This window comes from Cupressus sempervirens, chromosome 8 (assembly GCF_028749045.1).
Source record: "Cupressus sempervirens isolate cs-2001-9-10 chromosome 8, ASM2874904v1, whole genome shotgun sequence".
NCBI lineage: Eukaryota > Viridiplantae > Streptophyta > Pinopsida > Cupressales > Cupressaceae > Cupressus > Cupressus sempervirens.
Window position 1 is genome coordinate 82,995,215 of NC_143125.1, and position 9,376 is coordinate 83,004,590.

Here is a 9,376-nt window from a genome sequence, read left to right on the forward strand (position 1 = left end):
CCATGAAAATTGTCGAGTGCAAACATGAATGGGGACGTGGACTCCTAAACCTCTAGAAGTTGAGCTTTTCCATACACCAACCAAAGGTGGATAAAACCCACCCTCTTTCTGAAAATGTTTAAGCAAACCTTCCAACGTGCGGGCCCCACTACACAGAATATTCTAACAGCATAATACACTTTTTTCCCTATATTTCATTTTATTCTTCGCAAAACTTTAATTAATAAAATAATATAATAAAAAATCGAGAGCAGATATGACACGTGTCGCTAGGAAACCGACCTAACAGAGCGTCTAAATGGCGCCACTAGTTTTGGGTTGAGATCCGTCGGCAGACATAAACACGGCGGAAATTTGGTGCCATTGAAATCGCTTCTTGCCGGAATATTCTATTTCGCGAAAAGAAATCCCCTTTTTTGAGACGATATAAGAATAGGGTGGCAGCAGTTTCTTTTCTCAGTGATTTGCATTTTTCGGGGTACAATCTAGAGCTTAAACAGCGCGCACTTTTGTTTGCATTGAGCTGTTTAGATCTGTGAACGACGGGGCAATCTCAATCTCAGAAGAGGATGGCTGCCGCAGCTGCAGTCGCTTCACCCGCTGTGGAAGTCGATCAGATCTCCAAGCTTCGCTCTCAGATCGCCAAGCTTTCTCAGATCAGGTAATACGTGAAAAGGATTCGAAAATAAACTTGAAATCAACTACTATTGAATGTTTTTAAATCACATCTGAAATCTGCCTTCGCAAGATCTTATATTTAGACATTCTGTCTTTCGGTGCTTTTCAGTGACAATGAGAAGGAAGGGTTTATCCGCCTGGTTTCCCGGTACCTCAGGTGAGAGTGAGTTTGTTGCAGTTTGAATTTGAGTATAATTTAAGTGCAATTTGAATCTTTTGCCGATTTCAGAGAATTTTAGCTGGATTTAAATTTCGGCGTACTTTGGGAATTTTTGTTTATTAGAATTTTAAATATGTTCAGGTGTCTGTTTTTTGAACTTGCCGTGCATTTGTACCGATTTCATATTTCTTTTTTGTGGAGTTTAAGTTTATATGGATTCCTAGGTCTTTTCTCGGGTCCCCTGTTTTACGATTTGCAGAAATTTTAATGGTGTTAAAATTTTGACGGTTATTTTTACTATATATTTTTCTGGAAGTAGATTGTAATAATTTCCGGGGACTAAATTTGTCTCGTTTTAATAAGTTTATACCACTGTGTTTCCTGCAAAGATTTTTTTTCTGATTTTCAAGGAACCTATGCTGAAATATGAATTTTAATCGATTTTGATTTTATGTTTCAATTCTACTTTGTTAGATTTGTAAGCTTTTAAAAAAAAAAACTTTTGGTGTGATTTGGGATTCTAAATGGGGCAATGTAATGAAAACTGTTCGTATTTATGATGTTAAAGTGAAGGTGAAGCTATACATAACGTTAAAAATTGGTGAAATGAGTATTCTTTGAATATGGTTAATTAACGGTCATCAGGTTACTACCGATTTCACAATTTTAACTGGGATTTAATATTCATCGAATCTTCAGAAATTATTACCCGTCTAAGTTCTATGGATTTTAAATGAGTTTTTTCTCGATCTTTTATATTTTGTCTTGGGATCCTCCTATTTCAGATTTACATTGCTCACTTCAAGTTTTGGATATACTGAATTTATTTGATCCGCCTAGTTTGGTTTTTAATGTTCAATAGTCTTTTGGTGAGGTACTACATCTACGTTTCTGTTGAGTTTCAACTCGGGGACATTAGAAGGAAATTTCAATTATTTTCTTTTTATAATGTCTATGTAATTGATATATGCAGCGGAGAAGAGGAGAAGATCGAGTGGGAGAAGATAAAAACACCTACAGACGAAGTTGTGGTTCCCTATGCCGATTTGGCAACTTTAGGTGAAGGTAGAGATCTACAATTAGTTTTTCATTTTCCTTTTGAATTGTAATAAAGATCTTTCAGACTTTTTAAAGTATATCTGAGTATATAATACAACATATCAGCAGAACGAAATTTGTCTGCAAGCTTTTTCAAATGAATATTACATCTTTGGATCTCTATGAGTACGCTTAAATTTTGATTTTCTCTTCTGCTTAAATTCTCTGGGATATTGATTCAATTAGTAAACTTGCAGATACCAAGGGGCTTCTTGATAAGTTGGTTGTACTGAAGCTTAATGGCGGGCTGGGAACAACCATGGGCTGTACTGGCCCCAAGTAAGTTTAATAAGTGTTATATCAAAAAATAAACTATCAGTAGAAGTCAGGAATTAGCAAGACGTTTGATAAATCTTTGGATTTGTCTAATTTTTGTGATGTAGATTATTGTTGGAGTAAGTTCACATTTTCTGAGGGGTCAAATGAACGACTATAAAAATGTGCATAATTGTGTAATTAGTTGAATCTCCATAACCAATTTACTTTTCAATTTTCTATGACTGTTCTAAATTGTTTTTTGTTCATTTTTCAAACTTTCTTCTAGAATATTTCTATGATATATATTTATATATTTATACATTGTTCATATTTTTGTGATGGAAAACTTAAATGACATGCTACACAGGAGCAATTGGTTAGAACAGACTAAACATACCCAGGGCATAAAACACGAAGCTGGCTATGCTATAATTACAGTCAGATTTCATTTCTGAATGGCATGAAATGGCAGGGCACATATTATGCCAGTGGTTATTTTAATGTGTGATAGATTAATATTGATTGATCTGGTGCAGAGGGGTTTCTATTAAGACAACCCCATTCTTCCTTTTAGCATAAAAAAGGATTACTTTGATGTAGTCATAATATCAGATTTAATTTTTAAACTGCACTGAAATGGCATAAATGATAGGCCATTGAATGAGAGATCAAATTTCTGGACTGGTTGCTGCATGAAAGCCCTTACTTAGGGCAGCCTAACAATGCTTATGGTATACAAAATGATTCTTTCTTTGATGTAATGATATCCTCTGTTTTAATTCTAGAATGCTCTGAAATGGAAGTGGTCCTTGATACTTGCTACGATTAATTTATGTCTTTAATTGATTTATTGTGATGGAAACTTGTGATTGTTGTCCTAATCAGGAGCTACTGGTTAGAATAGAATACTTGTGTGTAGGGCATACAAAGTGGAGCTTTCAATGTTCCAATTACATAGCCATTTTGCCTTTCTAAATGGCTTGAAATGGCCACGAACAATTTATTTCGTGCTATACAATATTCTTGATTTGTCAGGAGCACACAATCCTCTGGTTAGGACATCCCAATTGTTCCATTTTGTACAATAGCTGGAATTTACTTGATCTAATGACTAATTACAATGCCTTTTTGTAGTTTCAAATCCTACTTAAGTGGCATGGGATTATATGCCCATGTTTTTCACTGTTTCACTTTTCTGTGTGATTTATCAAATTCCTTTGTTGGTTGCTGCACAGGATATCCTTGGCAATGTCAATGGCATAAAAATAATGCTTTCCTTTATCTAATTATATCTCATGCATTGGTGCGGCTCTTAACAATACCATGGTTGTTATAATATGCAGATCAGTTATTGAAGTTCGAAATGGGTTGACATTTTTAGACTTGATTGTCAGGCAAATAGAGGTGAAAAATCTCTTCAAATACTGTGAAAAAAATTGTAGGCTTTCATTATGGCTACGAGTTTGTTGGTAATTAATTTGTTTCAATTGTTACTGCAGTCTCTGAACAATAAGTATGATTGCAAAGTTCCATTGGTACTCATGAATTCATTTAACACACACGATGATACAATTGAGGTAATGTAAATGTGTTTGTTAATCTACTCTTAGATGTACTTATATTTCTCTGTTCACAGTCTTTATAAATGTTCTTTGACTTCTAAGTTTGTAGTTATGTACCTTTTGTAGATTGTACAGAAGTACTCCAACTCAAACATTGATATCCACATATTTAACCAGGTAAAATATTTGAAACATCAATTTTGCTGCAAATTATTATTTAAAATGATTATTTAAGCTATCTTTTTCCAATTGTTTTGTTTCAAGGAATTCTCTTTTAATAACGCTTGTTTATATCTATAGAGTCAATACCCACGCATGGTTGCAGAGGATCTCACACCCTGGCCATGTAATGGCCGTACAGACAAAGATGGCTGGTAAATTTTTTACATTATAATTGTAACTTTTTATTTGAAGTTAGGCTTGTTTTTCCATATCATTGTAATTCTGCATTAAGAATCTTGAGCTTTGAGTTGTTCTGTGATTTAACACTTCAAATTGGAAAGGCAACCAAGAACACGCCTTCCTTTCTTTCCCTCGACATTTTGATCAGAATACTGGTTTCTCTCTATTACAAGGACTTATACACACATGGTTGTCATTTCAGTACCTAATTTGCCCCAATAGGAGAATCTAAATTTTCACAGAAGGTAGATCCATATCTGAGCAATCAACCTTCCCATTATATGGGCCTAAGGGAAGCACCGATCATGCTGATTGACATGGGAACAAGAGATTTTTTTGTTACTATGTATCAGTACACATCATTGAAACTTGGATACGAGCATCTTGGCCTGAGTGTATTTTCATAGGATAGGCATGCCTCTCAGTGATCAAGAAACATGTTGGATGAGGTGTCTCTAGAAGGTAGAACACTCCAGTTAGTTTCTCCTAATGGCTTAGTTGACATCTGATAGAGAGTAAAAACTACAATGACAAATGAGGCCAAACTAAAGGAAATGAGATAGACACGAAGAGATCTGAAGATCTTAACAAGAGTCATCAACATTAGCAATGATACGTGTAGGAATTTTGGGCAGTGTATAAAATATTGAATGTTTCTCTATGTGTTGATGACAGTGAATTCTATATAATACTAAAAGCACATTTCATAGCTTTTCAACTGTTAAACTACACTGTCAACAATCATTAAAATTTCTACATAGCTGAAATTCGAAAACAATCAACATTCAACATTGAGGAAAATGCAAAAACATGAAACCAATATAATAAATTAATATACGAATATCTGGTTGTTTTGATATCAATTACCATGAGAGTAGCTGATTAGTTATTTTTTCTATCAGGTTTTATATCTCTGTTCAGGTTGGGGATGTCAAAAGATCCTTGAGATATCCCTTGAAGTTGACATTGTAGGTACTTCAGGATGTTGCAAAATATCCAATTGAAGCATTGTACAAACACTTGAAAAACATGCAGGAAAAAGGGAGACATGAGGAATTTCTCCTCTGTGTCCTTGGCCTCATAATATCCAAGCCCTTAGGACAAAACATGTGTCATCAAGATTTGAAGATTGAGATTGAATAAGGTTTAAAATTTTGCTGGCTTAGGCAGCGAACTTTCAATAGATTGATTTTCACACAGTAGAGAACATGTGTTGAATATACCATCATTTTTATCATTTACCCTGTCTAAGTGTAAACATGCCATGCCTGTTTCTATGTATTAGTTCATGTGTGATCCACATCTTGATTTTGTAAATAGCATGGCCATAACCATTTTGATACTTGCATAAAAAATTAACATTTTATACCTTAATTTATGTCTGTGTTAGTTGTACTTGTTATTCGTTTGAAATTGTGTATTTGTATCACAACATCTTCCATTATTTTTATTTGCAATAGGAGGACTTCAAAGTTGTGTTTTTACATTGATTGGGACGTTAGAATTGTCTTTATGTGTTGATTGATACATCATAAAATGTCTAAGCTGGCTCACTGTCTCTTTTTGTTTGATACTGCATATTAAATTAAGCATTACATGTCCAACTTTGAATCTGACTTTCTAGTAACATACACCCAGTTATTATCTAATAAAAAGACATTTTGGAGTTACAATTTGAATTTTCATTTGAGTAATGGATGGCTATTAATGTTCATGTATTGTTTTTAAATTTTGGTTGAAGGTATCCACCTGGTCATGGCGATGTTTTTCCTGCTCTTCTCAACAGTGGGAAGCTTGATGCACTCTTAGCACAGGTTTGTTCCTTTTCACTACGTTCTAGGTCCTTGGACTATGATTTAGGTTGGAAAGCTGATAATGTTTCTAAGTTTCTTATATCCTCCAATTTGTTTCTCTTTGGAAATTACAATTTAGTTCATCTAATAATGACTATCTTTTATGCTTTATAGGGCAAGGAGTATGTGTTTATAGCAAACGCTGACAACTTGGGAGCAACTGCTGACCTCAGTATCCTTTTCAGTTTTCGGCTTAGAGCCAATACTATATTGATTTTTGCCTGGCCACAGCAATTTCTAAAACTACTTAATTTGCATTTTATATTGATATGTTCTTTTTAAGATGCTCATGCTATTTCTTGACAATCCATAAGAAATTTTGAATCATTTGGTTAAAAACCAAACTGAATACTGCATGGAGGTGAGTATAACATTTTTATGGTCATAAGTTTTTTAAAAAGAATATGCAACCGACCGAACATGTTGGAAACCATGGCAGGTCACTCCCAAGACATATGCAGATGTGAAAGGTGGTACCCTTATATCGTACGAAGGCAGGGTTCAGGTAATAATGAAATACACAGCCATTATTTTACTAGTTTTCAATATGCTCATGAAATAGTTGATTGCACATTAATTGGAGAGGTCTTTTTTGTTTTTGTTTTGATGGAAATTTAGAAGGAATTGAAACTCTGTGAATAGCCTGATACATAGAGTGGTTAACAGAATTGTCATAAAACACTGGATATGTGAATAAAGGAGAGAAAAGTGCTTTATTGTTTTTTCATCTTGCATAACTAAAACTATATGGACTCTGATATTATACATGATTACCTATCTACTTGAATTTATTATCAATGTTTTATTCATATATATATTCTTTCAGTATCATTGCAGCCATGAATTGTTGCACTGAACTATGATGAGATTTTCTTGAATAATTATAGTTTTTATTCAAACATAAATGTGTTGGTTTCTTATTATTGGGGATGACTGACATTTTCTGCTATAATGTTTTGTGGTTCCAGCTTTTGGAAATTGCACAGGTTCCAGAAGAGCATGTAAGTTAAATTGCATGTAGTGTATTCACATATTTCTGACAGTTTAGGAATTCATTTAAGATACTGCTATATTTTGCATATTTTTAGGCATAATGATCTTTGATTTTTCAATGTTCTGTGAATAATCTTTGACTTTTCCATGTTCTGTGATTTTGTGATTCAGGTTAGTGAGTTCAAGTCAATTGAGAAGTTCAAAATCTTTAACACCAATAACTTGTAAGTGAAATGCATTACATATTTTACCTATATTTTAAGTGATTTGGACTTGTGGTCTCTGTTATGCTGAAAGTTCATGTAATGCAGATGGGTGAACTTAAAGGCCATTAAAAGGCTTGTGGAGGCTGATGCTCTTAAAATGGAGATAATTCCAAATCCTAAGGTAATGCAAATATCACTGACATACTATTATAAGCTCTTTATGAATGATGTCTGTAAGTTTTCCTTTGTAAATTGCTATTACCATTCATCGGTTGTTAACTCGTGACACAGGAAGTGGATGGTGTGAAGGTCCTTCAGCTTGAAACAGCGGCAGGTGCTGCCATAAGGGTATGAATCTTGTCGGGACATTCTTTCTTTCATCAGATTCATTTATGCCCTGTTGTTCTTGCCATATAAATTGATGTTGACTTCTGTCTGATTCCAGTTTTTTGATCGTGCAATTGGCATAAATGTTCCAAGATCTCGCTTTCTCCCCGTGAAGGCTACTTCTGATCTACTACTTGTTCAGGTTGATAATTTTGCATTTTCTCAATGTCATGCTATATGATAATATTTGTCACCAAAGGTCACAAGACAAGTCCTTACTGTTGTCTTTATATTTCTGCAGTCAGATCTTTACACTTTGGAAGATGGTTTTGTCATTAGAAACCCTGCAAGAGTCAACCCTGCAAATCCCTCTATTGATTTGGGCCCTGAATTTAAGAAGGTAAGACTGGTGTTATATATTGTATCTGGCGGTACTTAAGATTTCCAGTCAATTTCCTCATTTTTTGAGGCTCATTTGTTTCATATCTACAGGTTGGTAACTTCCTGAAACGTTTCAAGTCAATACCCAGCATCATTGACCTTGATAGTTTGAAGGTCTCGGGTGACGTGTGGTTTGGCAGTGGAATTATCTTGAAGGTTAGCAAGTTTTTCTCACTGGTCTTCTAACACAAACTTTTTTATCAATACTATCGTGCATGGTGTTATGCTTATTCTGAAACTATATTATTGACTCAAAATGATTTCCTCAAATTTACTAAAGTTTTCTGAAACTATATTGTCTCAAAACAATTTTTTTTAAATGTCAAATAATTTTATCAAATATGGAGCTAATGATTAAATCTAAGTTTATTTCTTCAGTTACTGATAATAATCTTAGTCTTCAGTTCTAATTGAACTCTGCTTTGTCTCAGGGAAAAGTCGTGATAGAAGCAAAACAAGGAGAAAAACTTGAAGTTCCTGATGATTCTGTAATTGAGAACAAGGTATTATGTGTTTGAAGTATACCCTTCACTTTTTATGGCTCTTGCATACACCAAAAGTTCACTAGGAAGATTTCGAGTGTGAATTTCATAAACTGGCTTAAATGAATCATGCAAATATTTGTCTAATATATGATTTTGTTCTATGCAGGTGATCAAGAATGTCGAGGATATCTGAACTTGCTTGTAATTGCCAGATGCCTCAGTTTTGATTTTTTGGATTCCTTTTTGAAGACTACTAGTCTCTATGTTTAATTAGTAATTAGCTTATTCTATGTAAAATATGAGCAGATCTTTAAGCTAGGCAAGCTTAAGCCGAACAACTAAAAACTGTATGAACAAAATTATAAATGTTCTCTCAATTGGAATAAAATAACCAGTCAAAAAGGTTTTGTCGCTTGGTTAACAGAGTACGCAGGATCTCCTTGTTATAAGGGAGCTTTTTTTTTTTGGAAAATATATCTGTTTTCTTTTTTTCCTAAATTTTAATGTAAAATTGCAACATTCTTTATTATTGATTCAGAAGAATAGCCGTTTTTGTATTAAAGAAGATATGAATAAGAGTAATCATTTTTGTATTGAAGTTGATTTCAACTCAGCAGCATCTAGGTGCCTACGATATGGACTTTGCCAGCAGAGTAACTGCACCCTTCGACAGAAATATAGCTTTAGAAAATTGATGCCAATACAAAACTGTCTTTTTATTTAATAGCTTGTGAAAATGAGAGTAAAAATAATATCATTTTTAGTAGCTGGTGATTGGACGCTCTACTGTATTGTGCTCGTGATGTATGGCAATGACATTTGTTTTTTCAGTATAACCTGATCTAGAGAACTATTGTTTATCTAGATCATGCTAAGCACACAGCAGATGATTGTAGATAGCTGTTATAGAGCT

General features: G+C 33.9%; 1 protein-coding gene across 1 annotated transcript; it reads left to right on the forward strand.

Annotated features, from left to right (window-relative positions):
- The first annotated feature begins 458 nt into the window (after positions 1–458).
- LOC149541733 (UTP--glucose-1-phosphate uridylyltransferase-like) lies at positions 459–8,884 on the forward strand. The gene is made up of 21 exons (XM_089796860.1): positions 459–661; positions 788–835; positions 1,812–1,903; positions 2,134–2,215; positions 3,538–3,598; positions 3,694–3,771; positions 3,883–3,933; positions 4,057–4,130; positions 5,900–5,972; positions 6,126–6,183; positions 6,326–6,372; positions 6,451–6,516; positions 6,980–7,012; positions 7,176–7,228; positions 7,316–7,391; positions 7,502–7,558; positions 7,656–7,739; positions 7,839–7,937; positions 8,030–8,134; positions 8,410–8,481; positions 8,630–8,884. The coding sequence occupies exons 1-21, from the start codon at positions 570–572 to the stop codon at positions 8,654–8,656; spliced, it is 1,428 nt and encodes a 475-aa protein (XP_089652986.1). The 5' UTR covers positions 459–569; the 3' UTR covers positions 8,657–8,884.
- The last annotated feature ends 492 nt before the right edge of the window (positions 8,885–9,376 follow it).